This window comes from Thamnophis elegans, chromosome 5 (genome assembly GCF_009769535.1).
Source record: "Thamnophis elegans isolate rThaEle1 chromosome 5, rThaEle1.pri, whole genome shotgun sequence".
NCBI classification, from domain to species: Eukaryota; Metazoa; Chordata; class Lepidosauria; order Squamata; family Colubridae; genus Thamnophis; species Thamnophis elegans.
Window position 1 is genome coordinate 640,420 of NC_045545.1, and position 20,868 is coordinate 661,287.

General features: G+C 38.6%; 1 protein-coding gene across 2 annotated transcripts in view; it reads right to left on the reverse strand.

The window, feature by feature from the left end:
• Positions 1–20,868, reverse strand: part of DENND1B (DENN domain containing 1B) — a 159,114-nt gene continuing 138,246 nt past the window's right edge. Inside the window, exons 18-22 of one of the 2 annotated variants that reach the window (XM_032218347.1) lie at positions 19,122–19,178; positions 18,265–18,375; positions 6,694–6,782; positions 4,170–4,386; positions 1–819 (exon numbers count right to left, since the gene is read on the reverse strand). In XM_032218347.1, the coding sequence (XP_032074238.1) occupies positions 301–819; positions 4,170–4,386; positions 6,694–6,782; positions 18,265–18,375; positions 19,122–19,178 (993 nt within the window). In that variant the 3' untranslated portion in view covers positions 1–300. The remainder of the gene's footprint in view (positions 820–4,169; positions 4,387–6,693; positions 6,783–18,264; positions 18,376–19,121; positions 19,179–20,868) is intronic. The other variant, XM_032218349.1, reaches the window with a different exon arrangement.

The following is a 20,868-nucleotide window of genomic DNA, read 5'->3' on the forward strand; positions in this document are numbered from 1 at the left end:
CAGTGATGGAGTTGAAGTCCAGACATCTTCAAGTAGCCAAGGTTGAGAAACACTGCACTAGACCAAACTGATTCTCTTATACAGCCCCGTCCCAAATGCAAGCTTACATTGTGAACTGAAGTGGAGCACATATATTCAAAGGAGATAGGCTGAAAATAAAAGGATAAAAACACAAAGTAAGGCCAACTAAAACTAAAGATTAAAAAACCTGAAGATCTCTTATTTCCTTTATTATGATATCCTGAGTTGTTTTCCTTTAGTCGTTTACCACGCATGTAACTCCTCAATAAATAATATTCCTTACGTTTGATTCCCACTGCTGTTGGAAAACCCGTCCCCTGAAATGTTTAAACCTTGACTGAAAGCGGAAGTCAGTTTACATAAGGACACCACTTCTTCAAGAAGCCCACCTTCTTCAAGAATTCCATTTCCATCTTGGGCTTCTCTCTCCCATGGAACAAGGAAAGATGGATTGGGACTCAAGCTTGGTGAATTCTCATCTGTAGAGGTCCTGCTTAGTGTTTCGTTCCACTTACTCTTCAGTTGCAAAGTTTGCAGAGAAAGTCCCTGCACAGTTTCTTGGGGTGAATCTGGAGATCTTGGATGATTATTAGGCGAGGTCAAGTCATCAGCACTGGAGGTGAGGTTGGGTTTTTCTTTATTTAGCACAAAAACAGATTCTCTACCACCGCCAGAAGGAGCAGGTTTCCTGGGTGATTGAGGAAGCTTCTTCTCAGTGAGATGGCTGTCATCTTGTCGCTGATTCCAACCACTACAGAGTAGGGCAAGATTACTCTCACTTGGAGTGTTGGATTTATTCTGAAATAAAAAAGGGAATGTGCAACCTATCAGAATTCTTCCACTTGGTACCTCTAAATAACAACTTCATTGTATTTTTAAACATAAAAAACAGCATACAAAATTACATGAATTTTAAAACATCTTAATTAAGATGTTTTTATTCAAATGAGTGGATCAAGAATAAATTATGTAACATTTATTTCCTTACAGAAGTTTTAAATTTAATTCAGTTTCAGGATGTAAAGATATTGTAGGTCAGAGGTGTCAAACTAATGGCGCAAGGGCTGGATACGTCATGCTCTGGCCGCCACCTGCCCCCCATTTTAGTGAAAGGGGGGGGGAAAGTCATGATACGTCACGTGACAACAACATGACGCCATGAGTTTGGCACCCATTTCTAGATCATAAAGAACTGAAATGAAGACAATTCTTAATGTTGTAAAATTCAGAGGCTCTCTTTATCTTTAATCACAGTATTTTGGTCAGATTAGATCAGGCGGCCCATGGGCCGGATATGTCATACACAGGCCACGCCCACCCAGGTTCTGCAAGGGCAAAAAATGCCATGATAAATCACAATACGTCATGTGATGCAATCAAGTTTGACACCTGTGGATTAGATCATAGAGATCACAGCAGAAAGAATAGCAATAGCAATAGCAGTTCGACTTATATACCGCTACATAGGGCTTTCAGCCCTCTCTAAGCGGTTTACAGAGTCAGCATATCGCCCCCACAGTCTGGGTCCTCATTTCACCCACCTCGGAAGGATGGAAGGCTGAGTCAACCTTGAGCCGGTGAGATTTGAACCGCTGAACTGCTGATCTAGCAGTAGCCTGCAGTGCTGCATTTAACCACTGCACCACCTCGGCTGATCTAAGAAAAGATCAGCTTCCAATTGACAAGATGATTTTGGAAAACTTTAAGAGAAGGAAGACCAATTTGAATAGCTTGGATAGATTACAAGAAGGCATTCAACTTCCTGCCACCTGATTGGAAGGAAATGGAAAGTACAGAAATGTGAAAGTTTGACAGACAGACAGACGTCCCTAGAAATAACAGGAATCAGTAGAAACACCAGAAACCCTGTGCAAAGTTCAATGGCACAGTGGAAGAGACAATTGCTGTTCAATGGTGACAGACTGGGAGAGGTTCCTATTATGAAAGGAATCTTTCAAGGAGACTCATTGACACCACTACTGTTTGTCATTGATTGCTCTGTCAACAGGTCAGGCCATGGCTATCAAACATGGAAAAACATCTGCCAGACTATCCTACCTCCTTTACACAAACAATCTGAAGCTGTATGGAAAAACAACACCTGAAATGGAATTGTTGCTCAACATTGTCCGAATGTACAGCCAAGAGTCTATGATGAATGTGAACCAAGCAATTGTGCCATCCTTACCATCAACAGGGAAGAAACAATGAAAACCGAATGAATCAATATTCCCTATGGAAATAACACCCAAGAGTGAATGAATATCAGTATAAATACCTGGGAATCCCTCAAGCTGAAAAGATCAAATACACTGAAGTCAAGAAGATGATTAGTAGTGGATACTTCAGAAGAGTGATGAAGAACTTAAAAGTCCAAGCTCAGTGGTGAAAATACCATCAAGGAGATTAATATCTGGACAATTCCAGTCATTAGATATGCAGCTGGAACAATGGACAAGTGTCAATCTGAACTAGAAGCAAGATGGGCAGCAAAGAAAATCTATCAATCAATCAGAAAAACAGTGACAATGAATCATAGTCCTTCAACCATGCAGTGATGTTGACAAACGGTATTTACCAAGGAACCTATATGGGTATGGAATGTTGCAAGAACACCAGATAGTTGAAGAAGAAGAAGAAACGGTACTGGAAGAATATCTGAAGGACAGTAAAGAAGTCCTGAAGCTAGAATACCATGAAGACTTATCAAATACCAAGTCAACTGGCCTATAAGAAAGACCAAATGAAGAAGAGAGATATGGGAAGGCAAAGTATTACATGGCCAAGCAGGCAAAAGAGATAATAAGATCTGTCAGTGGCCAAGAAAAGGAGTGTGGAAGAAACAGACAGAGGGACTAATTCTGGCAGCACAAGACCAACCTGAAGAACAGATGCATGCAAAACCAGAACTGAGAAAACGGCATCATGAAAGCAAAGAGCTGAAGAAACAGTGAACCGCAAGAAGATCCTACAGACTGACTATTAACAATAGCAGGACAAAGTAGCAGCAATGGTGTATTGAAACATCCGCAGGAAATATCACTTCTTTGCAAGCAAGAACTGGTGGGATCACCAAACGGAAGACAGCAGAAAATGCAGAAGCTAAAGTTGCATTCTGCAACTTTAGAATTCAAACAGAGAAGCACCTGCCACACAAGACCCCTGTCATAAGAATTATCATTAGGAAAGAAAGAGGGGAAAAAGTCTGGATAGTAGACATTGCAATAACTGGAGAGAGCAGAACGGAAGTAGCATAACTATGACAATAGAAAGCAAAGATAATACTAATAGTAATAGACACCTTGTGTGCAGCCCCAAAGTATCAGGAGCACCATTTAAACACTATTGACTTCAACAAAATCACCATGTCAATTGCAAAAGAGCTGAAGATGAAAAACATCTTCAAAAAACAAAAAAGCCAGAAAGTCCAGTTGCCTCTTGAAAAATCACCTTTAGGACAATCCTGACTGACCTGGATGGCTGAGAATCTCCAGAGAGAGATACACAGCATTTACACAATGCATAAATAGAACCAACCCTCCCCATAAGTTTTCTAAGATTGAGAATCTTAGAAAACAGTAATTCTGTAAGGACCAGAGGAGGGTTCCTACCAGTTCACACAAGTTCGGTAGAACCGGTTGGTCAAATCTACCGAACCGGTTAGAAGAGGTTCCACCAGTGGACCCGGAAAGCAGGCCACACCTACAGAAGAGCTTCCAAAATTGTTTGAAACCCACCACTGGTGGGTGTGTAATGTCCTGCAGTTATCTACGCATTAATAATGATCTAGTAATATTTCCTTATACATTTACAATAATTGATATTCTCTTAACTATCTATAAGCAGCGTTTACACACAATGTAACTCTTGTAATGTTTAAAGGAATACAATTATATTTATCAAATATATCATATCAGAATGAGTCATGAATTTAGATAAAAAGGATGATCAGCTGATTTATACTAGATAGCTTTGCTTGAATATTTTATATATATAAATTTTGACCTGTTGATTAACAATAAGTGGCTTATAAAGGGTTAGAGAGCAGAAAGGGTAAAAAAAAATCAGAAAGTTATACCAGCCATAGAAGCCAACGCTATATAGAAGTTATTTCAGATTTAAGATAGAGACAAGATAAAACAACTAACCTTTGACTTGTAGTCAATGTCATCCATCGATCGAAAAAAGTCCAAGCTTTTTGCCCCCGAGAGTTTCCCTTGATCGGAACTATGTGTACTGAGGGTATCCAAAATCTCCCCCAGCAGATCCATTTCTCCAGGAGGAACAGACGTTTTGGCTAATTCCCCAGAGTCATCACTGTCATATAAATAGTAAGATGTTTCCTCACTGTCTTCCGATGACAACCTAAAGAAAAATGTAAAGTCTTTTCACTACCGTGGTAGTTTATGACCATGACAATGAATCTAAATGTTCGTGAAGCTTCAGCTGACAGTTATTACAAAGATCTCTTTTGGCAAAATAAGCCTCATAGTCCTTGCATTTGTTATGAGAAAAAACACATAATTATTTAGCTCTGTGGCTTTGGCCAGCAGCCGTGAGAAAGAGCCACTTGTGAAATTCTCTTTTCCAGTAACCTAGGAGGGGGGGGAGGTAAATTATGCCCATTTTTGTCCCCAGGTTGGGATGGAAAACAAGGAAATGTTGCAGGGAGATTTTTTTTTAAAAAAATGCCTGCCTGTAATGCCTTGTGACGATGCCTTAGTGTGAAGGGCTTTTTGTGTGTGGAAACCTCACTTTGGCAAACAGATCAAGAATGGGCTCTTTCAAGACCTTTCATTTGCAAGTCCTGTTTGACAGGATTTTCAAATCCACGTGGATGGGATTGATTTCAGTATGATCTCTCTTTATTATTTCCTAAGCTTTTGATAGCTGAAATGTACTTTGCTCTGAATTTAAGAACCGAAGGCCTACTACATTATTACCAAATATAGTTTTAATTTTAATAGGTGGCCCAGACTTGAAAGGTATGTGACCTTTGCTTCTTTTTGAACTGCTGGTGTTCCTTTATAATTCATCATTTGAAAAATGCCAAGCAGTAGCCGTGCAGAGGGAGCGTTTTCTAAGGTGTTGGGGACTTCTACAGAATATGGCCTTGAGAGCAATATTCTGACTTCATTGAGTCAATATTCAGGCGTAAAAATATACAGCTGTATGTTTCAACCTGGGTGCCCTTCCAGATGTGTGCACTTCGCTTCCCAAAGCAGTACGACCACTAACTGATAAGCTGGATTTAAAATCCACACATCTGGAGAGAGCCAAACTGACTAAGGTTGGTATATAGGATTGCATCTGAGTACACCTGGTGCAGACATACAGGAACAGCAGAAATAGCACTAATCAGGAAATCGTATACAGATGCAGTGGAAAGCCTTCTTTCAGTATGTTGTTGCATTCAGGGATATATATATATATATATATATATATATATATATATATATATATATATATATATATATATACATACATATATACAAAAAACCTGCTATAATTGTGTGTGTGCGTGCGCAAACACCCACCTACCCACACAATTATAGCAAGGTGGTTTTTTTCCCCAAAAAATATGCCCTTGGATACAGGTTTTGAATTGCTGGCTGACGGAGTGCCTGTACATTGTTTTTTCCTGTATAAATCACATTGTTCCACTTTATCCTTCAGTCCATCTGTTACTTTCTCTACCTTCTATCCCAGCTGCAAGTTAATCAACACTTTCAATACAGGCAATCCCTGACTTACAACCATTCATTTAGTGACTGATCAAAGTTACAATGGTACTGAAAAAAGTGACTTCTAAACAGCCATCTCACAATCATCACAGCATTTCCATGGCCACATGATGAAAATGTGGGTGTTTAGCAACCAGAATGCATTTATGGTAGTTGCGGTATCCCAAAGTCATGTGATAGCCGCTTGCTCCCTTCCTAGGCAGCTTCGGGCAAGCAAAGTCAATGGAGGAAGCTGGGTTTGTTTAACAACTCCATGGCCCCACTTAACAACCGTGATAATTTCCTTAACAATCCCGGTAAAATGGTCATAAAATTAGGCACAACTCACTTAACAATCTTCTTGCCTAACCATGGAAATTTTGTTAGCAATAGCAATAGCAGTTAGACTTATATACCGCTTCGTAGGGCTTTCAGCCCTCTCTAAGCGGTTTACAGAGTCAGCATATTGCCCCTAACAACAATCCGGGTCCTCATTTTACCCACCTCGGAAGGATGGAAGGCTGAGTCAACCTTGAGCCGGTGAGATTAGAACCGCTGAACTGCAGATAGCAGTCAGCTGAAGTGGCCTGCAGTATTGCACCCTAACCACTGCGCCACCTCGGTTCCCAACTGTGATTGTCAATAAAGGGCTCCCTATACTTTATTTATTTTCTTCCTTTTCACAAGAAGCAGCATTCACTATCAAGTTCTGTTTTTCGCTTCCCATTATTTGTTCTGTTTTCTCCATAATTTAAGTTACTGCTGAGGATTCTTCTGTCTGCCTTGCCTCTGAGTGGCACTCAAGAGTAATCCAAAGTTTCCCACCAACTGTGCCATATTTGCTTTGTTGGTTCTTCAGAATTCTCCCGAAAATTCTCCACCCCTGGTCCTGGGGGTAGAATTCTGTCCACGAACCCCCAAAGCTCAGATCACACCCCAAATATCTTACTTGCTTCCTGGGTCTAGTTCATCATCAGCATCTTCTTCCAAGGCTGAGTCATTATGAGGCCTATTGGTTGGGACATCCCCAAAGCGCGTCTGAAAAGGGAAACATTCATTTTAGTTGTGGAGAGGTTGGAATTCATGGTCAATCTTCACACAGCGGGCCAAGATCCAGACCGCCCTGTTTCCAAGCAAGACGGCCCAGGAGTTCTAATCCACTGACAGAGGCTACCAACCGTAGGGTTCCAGCAGGTTTACTACCAAGATTAGATTCATTCACATTTCCAACTATGAAAAGGAGCACACAAAATACATTCAAAATTCCATATTAAAAGAAATGTAGATATGCAGTATCAGAAAATGAAATACTATTGATCATGATGTACATTGTGACCAATGACTGAAGGGAGGCATGTAATACTCTTGTTGAACTTTCCTAAATTGGAATGATATCCACATCATTTCCTTCCAATGCCCTCCTTCCCCAAGGGATAAAAAATTTTTATCTTGAAAGAGTGAGGAGGGAGAGGGAGGGAGGGAGGGAGGGAGGGAGGGAGCGGGGAGGAAGGAGATACAACAAGAAAAGAATGAAACTTTTTTTGGTTAAATAGTTAAAATGGCTTCCAAAATATTTAGACAATTAAGAATTGAACTTTCAAATTTTTAAAATTGAACACTTAAAGCAGCCTAAAAGGTTGTTGACTGCAGGTAATCCTTGATTTACAACTACAATTGAGCCAAAAAATTCCATTGCTGAGCAAGACAGTTAAAGGAGCTTTGCCCCATTTTACAATCTCTCATCATAGAACCGCGGTTAGAATGCAATACGCTTAGAATGCAATACGCTTAGGCCCGTGATGGCGAATCTCTGGCACTGCTTGTAGCTGCTAAGTTAGTAAAATGGTTATTAAGTGAATGTGGCTTCCCTATTGACTTTGCTGATCAGCAGGTTGCAAAAGGTGATCACATGACCACGAGACACTGCAACCATCATGAATACATGCTAATTTCCAAATGTCCAAATTTTGAACATGAGTCCCCCCCCCATATGTTGTAACAGTCAGAAGTGTGAAAAACAGTCGTAAGTCACTTTTTTCAATGCTGTTGCAATTTCAAAAATGAATGGGTGTAAATCAAAGGACTACCTGTATTCATATCATTTATAAAAAATGAAATCTTATAGTAATCACTCGCAAGATATGTATTTTGACAAGACAATGCGCTTTTTAAATTCAGAATCGGTCCAACACTTAAGTACCGCATGTATATGTAAACACACACCTCAGTGGAAGTACCGAGCTCTAAAAAATTTCAATCCTTACTTATTAAAACTATTTTCCTTTTATCCATAACAGTGCTCAGGCTGATATATATGCATCATGAATTCTTCCTAATTCATTCTGCTCCTGAGGATGCTATCTCTTAAATTTACCTAAGATAAAATATGCTGGCAGTATTTCTTTAAAGAAAGCATCACTGTGCTATTTGGGAGAATAGGATACTGTCTCATGGGGCTACTGTTAAAGAATGAATTCTGAAAACAATGAATACTTAATGTGTAAATAAGGCAGGATGGGAAAACACGGATAATTAAATAATCCAGTTCAAAGTGACTAAATTCCATCAGGGGTACCATTTACTTATTTTCTTCATTATATCGATAGAAAATTGTGGTGGGCCAATGTTCACTATGCTAATGCATACAGGATAGAAGATATTTCCAAAGAAAGCAACTTTTGCAAGAACTTCCCCCATTCTAATTGTAGATAAACTCCAGTTAGTTGGCATGTTACAATCCAGGTTCCATCACCTAGTGCAGACTTTTGTTTCTGCAAAGCACCCAAACTCAATAAAAGGGTTTTGCAAAACAAGGGAGAGATCTGGCTTAAACCCAATGGGATTTTTGGAAGAATGTTTGCCTGTCCAGGAAAAAAAGGCAAAGCTACATAGAGTGGGAAAGTCTGAGAGATTCTAGAAAGAATGTTTCAGAACAATTCAACCATGTACTTCATGGGAAATAAATCCATCTTTTTAATATACCCATTTACCTCTACTACCTTTCATGCCATTTTGTGAAGAAAAATACCTATAGTAAGGTCTTAAATGAGCCTCCAACTGAAAAATATTTAGAATTATTGGATTGCTCCATTTCCGCCATAGTGAGAACCTTCTTTGTAGATTGATTTGGCATTTCAATAGAATGTTTGCAGATCTGTATTTTTATATAAATATTTATAGAGAAAACCAAAACAGATTAGACAATCACTGGGAGATTTTCTTTGCTATTCCCACAGACATCAGAAATTAATTACAGCTTAATTAGGTAAAACTGTTTAAAAAACTCTTTTTAAACTGGTTTGCTTGCTTCCCTTAATGTTAAAATAGTGCACTTTCTGGGGAAGCCAGCACCCTAGAAGAAAATTCAAACTCATCTTGCTACATTAGAGAAATGGGATGAGAATAATATTATGACGTTTAACAGAAGTCAAATGCAGAATTCTTCACTTAAAAAGCAAAAGTCAAATGCACAAATATGGTATGGGATGGAAGATAGTTTGATAACAGTATTTCTGGAAAAGATATTGGAAGAGTGATTGATATCAAAGTGAATATAATTTAGTAGTGTGTCATAGCTAAAGTGTAAATGCACATTTTGACTACAGCAACAAAAATATAGTGCTACAGATCAGTGAACATAATAGGTCCACTTTATTCTGTGTTCGGCTGACCTCCCTTTAAGTATTGGTCCATATCTGGCAAAGCATTTTAAGAAAGGTTCAAATAAACAGGGAGGGATCCAGAGAAGTCCTGTGAAGTGAGGTTGAAGAAACTGGAGAAATGTTTATTTTTCAGAAGAGCAGACTTTGGGTCAGGACACAATCAAACTTTTCGCTTATCCAAAACCATGAAATATCAGAGTAATGGATGGAAGTTACAAAAGGGCACATTCTGATTGAAAAACAAATGCTAATGGTAGAAGTAGTAAAACAGTAGAATCAATTACTCAGACAGGCAATGGATTCACTTCCACCGGATACTTTCTACCACAAGGCAGATGGTCATTTGTCATGGAAATTATAATTTGGATTCTTGCATTCAGCCAGACGTTGGATGGCCCAAATTGCCCCTCCCAACATTTTTTCTTATGTTTTAACTCAGGTATTCAAGGAGCAGCTTACAACTCCTTCGCTTCCTAAATCCCAGTTGCTCCTCAGTTATGCTTGTGGGGTGAATGAGCAGGTCCCCAGAGCTTCTCGATCGTCGTGTAAAGGTATTGCACAATTTCTTCTAATATCCAGGGTGAAAACTGACCAAGTTTAAAGGAAGAAATTAAAAACACATGGAAACAAACTAAGGTGCTTTTCAGTACTAATGAAAGTGAAAATGAAATCAAAGACAAATGTTCTGGCTAAGCTCAGTTTTCAGTATGCAGAGGCCATAGTTGAGATGTGGGCGAGAGAGGTGATTTCTGCCACTTATCTTCAGCGATATAATAGACAGTATGCAATAGATATCAGTTACAGATAATCTGCGCCTCAAATGTTAAAGGTTATTTTTCTTATAAAATGATAAGAAATTGGGGAGGGAGAAGACACTCAAAGCTTAATAAATGCAAAAAGGAGAGACACTGAATGCACACCTGAAACATTTGTCAGTTATTTATAGCAATATTTTATTGATGTTCCCTGCTGTTTGCAGATATTTAGCCTTTTAATTTCTGTCTCTACTTATTTTCAAATGTGTACATTTCTCCCCTGCCAATTTTGGGAAAGGAAGGGGGAGAGCGGAAGAGAAGTGGACTTCTGTTTCCTTCTTGATTAGTATTCTAATAATAACCAGACCTCTTCTCTCTGCTTAAGCAGGAATAGAAAATACAGCATTTGCTTTAAGAACTACAGATGGTTTATCAAGGTCTTCATTTCTTTGATGCTTGGCAAATGGATGCCACAAATTGATTTTTCCACTATAAATAGGTAACTATTGCCATATTATTACAATTATCACATTTTTTATGTAGAAAAAGGAGAAAACCCACAATTGTAGAGTTCAGTTCTTTCAAAAATGTCAGTATCCAAATCAGTTACAACTTCTGGAAGAGTAATAAAATATTCTTCTTTTTCCCACACTTAAGGATAGAATTCATTTTGATTGTTGATTTTAATAGTGAGATTTTGTTTTACTGTTAGTCACATGTGTGATCTTAGAAGACGTGGAACAAAAACTGGATAAAGTTTTTGCAACTGCCAAAGAAGAATTTTTTGTAACGTGAAAGCATGGATTGATCCTAGGACTAATTATAGGTGGGTTTTTTTTAGCATAGTCATTTTGTATTCCCATTAGTATAGCATTAAATTCAGATTATTCAAGCTGTATCTAATACAGACCGTGGCTGGTATGCCAAAGCTCAGCTCCGGCACACATGCGCGTATTGGCCAGCTGATTTTCAGCCTTCTGGAGGGCCACGAGAGGCTGTCTTTGCCTTCCCCGGGCTTCAGGAAAGTCTCCGGAGCCTGGAGAGGGTGAAAACTCCCCACTGCATTTGGGTGGAAGCGCATGCGCAGGCAGGGGGCGCATGTTCAGATTCCATTGTGGGTCTGGCATGCGTGATAGCACGCGTGCACACAATTTTGGCACGCCTTTACAAAACGGTTAGCCATCACTGCTGTAGAGGAAAAATTAAGGCTGCAGTTAGCTTGTTTTATCTTTATGATAAAATAGTGTGTTTATTAGTATTGGACTATTCCTACAGAATTAGAGTTATTTATCTTTTGATTTATAAACAACTTACGTTTCTAAAATTGGCTAAAATAAAAGGAAATCCTGTTAAAATGTTATTTTTATAAGAAAAAAAAGCAGAAATTGACATTAGTGGACTTAATTCATAAAAGTGGAAAGTTACTGACATATTCATTTCTTATACCGAACTGGGAAACCTTTTGGAAAAGTGGATTGGAGTTGATGATATTGTAAGCAGATCCAATTAAATCCAATAATGCCTGTGTTTATTACAGTTAATTTGAATCCAAATTCTTCCCAGAAAACTGGACTGCAGAATTAAACAGATATAACAAGGATATACAAACTTCTGATTTATTGTAGAAAAGGTAAGACATTATGTAAGACTCCTAGCAGCTGCTATGTTTTAAATCAAATACGAATTCTAATTATATTGTAACCCACATTCGAATTTTCTGCCTCTTTCTCCCAGTGATTGTATTTGAAGAAATGGAAGTGGTGTTTTTTAAAGACTACAAGGGATCCTTGGAATCTGTTCCTTCTTTTGGTGGTAATGTCAAGAGGTAGACTCAGGCTATTTCTTTCAAGTGGGTGAGAAATGATTCCCATACCCATCACGGTGATTTCATTTTATCCACTCTAAATATAACTAATGATAGGTCCAACATATTACCAGCTGAATTTTTTTAAACAAATTCATAAATGACAAAATTTAGATAATTTTATGCACGATTTTATGGAATTCAGTCTTTTTTTTAAAAAAAATCAGCATGTTTTTTATACACACACACACACACACACAAACTAACTACTACTTTCCACCTCTCCCCTATCTTTGAAAACATTTATCAGTTGCTGCTTGTTATCCCATTACTGTCTTCAAACTCTTTCATGACCTCATAGAAATCATGCTAATAAGACTCTGCTGCAAAATCCTGTACAACAGAGATGCACATAAAATTGAAATAAAATAAAGTTGGCATGTGAGCCATCAAATGGAAATAACACACGAGAAAGACCCGGGGGGGGGGGGAACCACTTCCCAACTGCTGCAGAAACCCCCCCCATCTCTCACCTCATGTGATGTCCATGTATTACTCCTCCCCTGTTGGCTATCAAATGATGTCCTGGCATTGGTTTGAACAGAAAGTACCTCTGTCCTCTTGTAAGCCACCTTTTGCTACCACCTCCCTTAAAAGTTTGAAATCTTATTTGGTAATAGTAGTAAGTAATAGTAATAAACAGGCAAACAAGCTATTCCATATTATTTTAAAAGAAAAAAAATTAAAAAATGTAAGTGGTCAGGAAGAACACTATTATTTATTGATATGGGGTTCTTACACTCCAATGTCCAGGGACCAATGAATCTCATCAACTATGGCACTCAACTAAAAGGATGCCGTTTCACTTGTGCTTATCAAAAAGCAACTCCTTTCTATCCCTATGTTAGAAGAGAAGGTTTGCATCAACTGGGGGGGGGGGGGAGGATGCAAAGCCTAGAATGGGATCAACATCTGTACTAGATAAAGAGGGAAAGCAATTGTTGAAAAACTATTATGAGCTTTTTTTAAAAAAACGTTTTGCTTCCCTACAGATTCAGGGCTGTATGTATGTATGAAGAGTTATTTTACATCCTTCCTGAAAAGTCATTTATACCACTAGAGGGCAGTCTCGTAGTTTTGTGCAGCCTGCGTTTTCTATTTTTAATTAAAAGATATGCCGGCTGCAATATAGATGGATCATAATTGACAAGGAAAGACAAAAGATTGTCTCTTCAAACAAAAACTAACCGAGCCAAGCACATCTATGGATTATGCTTTCTTTTGTCTAAAACAATGTGCTAATTGACTGAATTTACCTTTTTTTTATGAGAAATCTTAAGCCAAAACAGACTGTACTAAACTGCCGATTCAACCCTGCTCAACTGTTACTCTGCATGACATCTGTCACATACAATATTTTATTCACGTTACTTAAATAGCTAGATAGAGCTCAATGGTGCCCTGGCATTGTGTAGAATTTCCGGCAAAAGGCCAGAAGAGGGGAAAAAGAGGAATGCTGGGTGCCTGAACTCCGGTAGGATTCCACGTGCTCGGCTGAATCTCATTCTGTGCAAAGCAAGGTATTTCTTCATTTCAGAAAAATAAGGATGTTCAATTTTGCTTCGAATCTGTTGCATGCAGCCTTCAGTTCACAATAGGGCTGAATGTTGCCTATTTGCTCAGTCAATTCCATCTTGACAGATAGAACAGGACCCAACCTCTACCGCATCTCTGAGTTGGGAATGGGGTGGGGGAAGCACAAAGGGGACCCTCTTCTGTAGGGGAAACAGTCAACCTGTCTGCCTACAGGAGACTCACAACCACAGTGAGACAGCAGCGACAATGAACACACAGGGCTGCCAAGCCAAGGGGTTTGTATTGGTTCAAAGACATTCCATAATTTGATTATGCATATGATTAATTCAAAAGTGCCACCTGAAAATGTTTATTCAGCGCAGCCGTACGGAAAAAAAAAATAGATACACAAGTAATTCCACCACATTTTTGATGGCTTCTATACCACAAAGTAGATTTTGCTAAGAATATTTCACGTTTATTTTAAGTTCATATATTTTACATAGCTTTATGAACATCCCTGGAGCTATATTCCAGCAACAAATTATATTGCCTATACAATATAAGATATTTGTGAAAAATAATTCACTTGCAATTAAGATTTCTGAAAAACCTGTATTTTGTACAAAAGGATTTTTTTTAAAAAGAAGTTTTATAAGTAGCTGTATACTTTGAGTTACAAACCATGCATATACATACATTTCACAAAAAAACAAGCACAGCTAATTCTTCATTGCAACATATGTTTCTAGCAGTGTTGCACAGGATGCTATCAAATGTGTGACAGAGATTTATAAGCCAGTATCTTTTTAACACATGAAAGGCTTCATTTAAAATGGGTCACAACCATAGCCAAAATGATGTTCAGGATAACTAGCACAAAACCTCAAATACATCTGCCTTTGTTCTGCCTGAGATATTTACTTTTAAGCAATGCTGTGGAAACAGACCTGTATTCTAAAAGATCCATCTAGCTGAGGCATCCATGGATACTCAAGAAAATCATCCCAAACTCAAATAATCTTTTTACAACCGGAGGCATTTCTACAGGCTCCATTAAAAAAGGAAGGTAAAAAATTAAGAGGGAGGAAAGGCAAAGTGGGAGAAAACAGTTGACATGTGAAAAATCCAGCCATTTGCTCTCTCTTTCCTTTTTTATTTTTTAAAGCGTTATGTTCAATCTAAGTTAGCAATGTGAAGGGGAGAGGGATTATCATTTAGCCACGAAGGGATGAAAGGGTTAACTGTAAAATACACGTCAAGATTTTAATAAGGATTAATCATAAAAAGCCTCAGCCTGCCGCTTTCACTGGATTTGGTCGTGGTGGCTTTTCCCTCGCTTAGGGCAATCCATCTGTTAATTTTGACTGGCAACGCAGCTCCTCCTTATCCTCCCTCTCCCGCCTCTGCACACCCACAACCAGAGAGACCAGAATAGCTACGGGGAGGCTGGCTCACGTCTTACAGAAATAGAATCATTCTTTTCAGAACCTCTTAGGGGAAGATCAGTTGTGCTGTCGTGGTGTGGGATCTCTTCCCTGTTGCACGTAGAAGCAATCTGGTGTACGTACAATCGAGGAGTTAGTACAATGAAACCCTTGGCAATACAGTTTATTTACGCCTATTTTATGTGCATGTGTAAAATCCATGCATATTTTAATGCACCGATTTTTGAGCTCTGGCGCTGAATGGGCGAAATGGAGGGGGGGAAAAGCAGTTGATCTTGGCTGTGACAGAGATTAGTAAATATTCATTGTTAACAACTGATCTGCACTCTGGCCGATGCCAATATTCTCACTGGGCCAAACCAGCCTTGTTTTCAATAAAAGCAGTGAAGGAGCCTCTCCCCGGAGCCCAGTTAGGCTGACGCTGCAGTTGGAACTGTCATCTTCACACAAAAGCAAAGGGGTTGGGCTTTACAAATGCAGCGCCTAATTGGGAGATCTCCATGTCTGAACCCTTGACATTTATTTAAACCTCATCAAAAAAATAGGAAATAACCAAACTAATTAGCAGACTGGCAGGCGAACTATTATTTGTTGGGGTAGAAAGCATATTCATATTCAGCTCTGGAAAACGACAATATTACTAATGACAATGTCAAAAACAGCATTAATACGATCTTCCAGCAGGAAGATGAGTTTGGTTTCTATGCACTGTTTTATAAGGGCAACATACCAGCCCTAAATTACTAATATATATTTAATTTGAACAAATATGAAAGGGAGATATGCTGTGCCTTAAAATGTAATTGCAGAGCCAGGACTGCATAGAAAAATGTACAGGATGTACTTTTATAGAATCCACAGAGGTAAATTTTGCATTAGAACAATTAAAATGTGGCTGAATAGAATTCTACATCAGGATAAGTGACACAAATACATTAATTAGTAGTTGATATATACAATAGAATAAGCAGGTCATTTAACTAGCTACTTGAGATTTCCAGACTTCATTTTTCAATACAAAATTCATATCAAGGAATTCAAGCTCACCAATGTTATTTCAGATCTATTATCACAGCTCATTACTTTAGCAGTACAATCTACTGATTATTAGCTAGTCTAGCATATACTGTTCTAATCTATAAATTGTTCACAACCAACTCCCATGTCAACCCATCTTATTCTGGAAGCATTTTGCTCGCAATATTAATGTAGCACGCCCGGGTTCCATTATTAAACAATTAATGATTGAAGTGCCAGAAATAAACTGGAAAATAGATTAGTTTTAGTTTTTAGTTTTTAGACCAGGGGGGCATTTGCCCAGGTTCGCCTGGTACGCCAGTTGCGGCCCTACCTGAATCGGGAGGCCCTCACAACAGTCACTCGAGCCCTTGTGATCTCCAGGCTGGAATACTGCAATGTGCTCTACATGGGGCTGCCCTTGAAGAGCATCCAGCGACTTCAGCTAGTCCAGAATGCGGCCGCACGAGTGATCGTGGGCGCGCCACGGTTCGCCCACATAACACCGATCCTCCGTGAGCTGCGCTGGCTACCTGTTGATCTCCGGGTGCACTTCAAGGTGCTACTCACCATTCACAAAGCCCTCCATGGTAGTGGATCTGACTATCTGAGAGACCGCCTTTTGCCAATTGCCTCCCTCCGTCCCATCAGATCGCATAGAGTAGGCCTCCTCCGAATTCCATCCGCCAGTCAGTGCCGACTGGCGACTACGCGGAGGAGAGCCTTCTCGGTTGCAGCTCCGACGCTTTGGAACGATCTCCCCGTGGAGATTCGCACCCTCACCACTGTCCAGGCCTTCCGCACAGCCCTCAAGATCTGGCTAGCCCGTCAGGCCTGGGGATAAGATCCGAACCTTGCCCCACCCGAATGCTGAATGAATGTTGTGTTTTATCGGTTTAGTTTTTTTTTATTATTCACATTTTTTTTCTTTTTTGTGTTGTCTTACACTCCCTTCCCATTGATTGTAAGCCGCCCTGAGTCCCCTTAGGGAAAAGGGCGGCCTATAAATGTCAATAAACTAAAACTAAACTAAAACTAAAATAGATAAATAACTTTTCATGGATATAAGGGACATATAGAAATAAACCCATGTGAAAATCCAAATTAAACCTAAAAACTGTTCCTTATGTCTATAGAAGACAGCTGTATATTTAAAATATACAACTTTCCATTTCCGTTTATACCCGGATTGTTGTTGGGGGCGATATGCTGACTCTGTAAACTGCTTAGAGAGGGCTGAAAGGCAGGCAGGCAGGCAGGCAGGCAGGCAGGCAGGCAGATTATACTGTATATAGGCGGGCTATTCCAAAATTCGTCAACTATCAAAAATCATAGGGTCAATTTTTTTTATGCTCATATCTCTTAAAATGAAGGATTCTCTTTTTCAGTACTTAGATTACACTAAAATAAGTTTTGTCAACATGTATACGTAAATGCAACGTTTACCAAATTTTAGAAATTCCTGGTAATGTTGCATAGGCATTACCCTTAATATAGATACTTTCTGGAAATGGTGTAAAGGCAACCTTCCACGTCCTAGGCAAATACGACTCTAGCCTTTAAAGAGGAAACACTTCTTTAAAAGCACAGAGTAATTAGGTAAATGACATTTTCATTACAGTTTCTTTTATTTGTTTGTTTGTTTAAATTTACATGCTGCAGAACTCTGAAAGCCAACTCCATTATTAAACAATTGATTCACCTTTATTCATAAGGGGAATGTCAGCTTGGATACATTTGAGGTAGGCAGCCTACTAATGACTCGTACTGGGCAGTGTGTGTGTTTGTGTTTGTGTGTGTGTGTGTGTGTGTGTGTGTGTTAAGCAATCTTTGGTGGACCACTGGGTAAATTTGCAATTTTGAGAACATTTCTCAATGGCTACAAAAGAGTATATTTATTTTTAAATGCATTAACAGAAGAAACAGGAGAGAAGGTTTCCAACAATGCTTTATAACATCTCTGTTACTTTTGCCTACTTATTGTAGACAAATTTTAAAACTATTATCTTTTTATTTTCTAGACTGTCTATTTGACTCTTGTGAGACCCAGATACATTCGCGTAAATAAAGAGAATGCTAAAACATGCTTTGCTTTGGAGAAAGCCAGCTTCCCATTGTACGTTTTAGAAGCAGGAGTCAGGGAACAAGGATCGATAGAGGGTTCACAATGCTTATTACTGTTGCACATTATTCTCCATCTTGATTAACAAATATCTTGTGTTTGTTACCAACATCCAAAGGGAGAACATTTTTAATTACCTGTGCAAGTCGCCTTTTTTCTGTGTTCTCTCTTGGAGAATTATGAAAGGTATAGAATGGAGCATATTGTGAAAAACCTGAGCTAGAAATTCCATAGCCATCTTCTCTTTCCTACAGAGAAAATTAAGACTGAAAAACGTTTGTGTCTACACATTTCTATATCACGTTAAACACATACATATCATTTAAAAAAAACTGTCACCTAAAAGATGTAAATGCTGAAGTAACAATTACCATATATTTTTAAAATATGATGAAGCTATCAAGTAAAACAAAATTCCTTTCATATATTTGAGCCTTGATACCTGAGGAGAAAGTGAAATAGTGCTCAAACTACTTGATTTAAAAATGAATATTGGAGATAAACATGTAATACACTGAATATATGGAGTCTTGATACGATGCCTCTCATACTTTTAAATCACACCCTTGGAAGGCTTAGGGTGCTAAAATAATGCCACCATTTACTGGACCAATGAAATCTAAACAGACAACTATTCCTGCTGAATTATATTTCTCTGGTAAAAGTCGCTTGCCTTAAATTCTCAGCTAGAAGCAAAGGCTTCAATTGTGACATCAAAGTAATCAGCTTTATGAAAACATACATCCTGTTAATAGATCTTTGAAGACTTCTGTTTTTTTCATGATAAATATGCAAACAATAAAGAGATTATTCAAGTAGATGCACAGAATGACAGAGAGTTGCCAGAGGGCTTGTTATAAAAAATGCATTGTTGAACAAAGGGCTAAGCATATTTCAAAAGTCATTAAAAACACAAATCTTGTGGGATTCATAAGGTATATACTTCAAACTGAAGCAAGAAGCAAGGTAAGAAAGTACAAATTTTGCCACATACCTTGTGTTTCAACTTACTCTTCACCTCTTTCATTCCCTGCTTTGCATGATTCTTTGCCTGGAGGAAAGAAGAGAAAGGGGAAAAAACTAACTGCATCTGCAAAACAAGGATTTGATTCTGCCCTAGATGAAGTCAAATAGAATTTAAAATTAAAACTTTCGCATTATATGGTATAACAAAAGGAAATCACTTTGTTAATTTGATACCAGATTGCTAACAAGGTTTGCATTAGGTGTGCATTAAGGTGTTCATTAATTGCTAAATTGCGCATTAAGGGATGGGTTGTGGCATAGACCTAATTGTGTTATCAAAGCACATTCTTTAAATTGGTATTTATTTAATGTAACATTCTTCTGAAATGGTGTATCTGTAAAAATAAACTCTTAGTTTGGCCACATGTTGAACAGGAAAAACACTCAGGCAATAATATTCCAATCTAGCCCTTTTTATATGCAAAGCCACGTCAAAGTGTTGTGTTCTTCATAGTTACTATTATTAGATTTACATTAAAGTTTCATGCCACCTCTTCACATCAGCCTGAATAAAAATGACAATTATAGTTCACTTTTTATAACAGTGAAATAATCATTCTAGAGGCAAAATAATTGTAAAGAAGTGTGGTTTTTCTTTCAGAGGCAATTCTAATGTTAAAGAGGAACAAATAGTATTTCAATTCCCTTTATTATTCAACCTCAAATTCTTGCAACTCATTCTTCAAACAACTACAATAGTTGGCTATTTTTCTATCCAAACTAAAGATAATAAAGCTATGGTTGCTATTCCCAATATATCCGTTACTTATGAGATTATGAAATGGTCTTCATATTTGCGAACTAATCTCCAGTGGTTCTCAACCTTCCTAATGCCGCAACCCTTTAATACAGTTCCTCATGTTGTGGTGACCCCCAACCAATGCTCCATCGTGCCAAAACTCCGCTCCTTGGCTCCGATTGGCTTGGAACCCAATAACTGGAACCCAATTTCTCCCCCTCGCTCCCCACACAAACATATAGACTCCCCCTTTTTAACATTTGCATTTCTCCTCCTACTTCCCTGCGTGCGCGCATGTCTGTGTGCGAGAGAGAGAGAGCAACAAAGAGTTCCGATGGTCTTAGGTGACCCTTGTGAAAAGGTCATTCGACTCCCAAAGGGGTCGCGACCTACAGGTTGAGAACCGCTACCTTAGAACCTAAATAGAAAATGCACTTAAATACTAATCTAACTTAGGTTGGACTATGCAGGAAAAACAAACAGCAGCCAATGACTCACACATGAATTTTAGCCCCCTTATACTGTTCTCACCAAGCCCCTGCAACTCCCCAAATTCCCCCAAACTGTGCATTGCTAAGCTCTGTTTTCTATGCTAACTCATATTCCTTGTAGCATATAAGGGCAAAAAAATGGGTGGTAGGAGCAAGGTAAACATTGAGTATTTTTTAAATGGTTTGCATGCATTGTAGATAATCTCATCCTGTAAGTGCACACTGAGCTATAAAAGGTCTCTAAACTTCATTGTTTTCAGCAAACTAATTTACATTTCAACAGTCCAGTATACACAGATTGAAAGTCTCCCAATAGAAAGCATGAAGTTTTCTCCAGCAAGTGCATATTAAATATGCAGGTGTCGCTTGACTACAGCATTGTGTTACAAGTATATACACATGTATGTATGTATGTATGTATGTATGTATGTATGTATGTATGGTATGTATGCATGTTTAGTTGGAGTATGTACAAGGCAACCTCC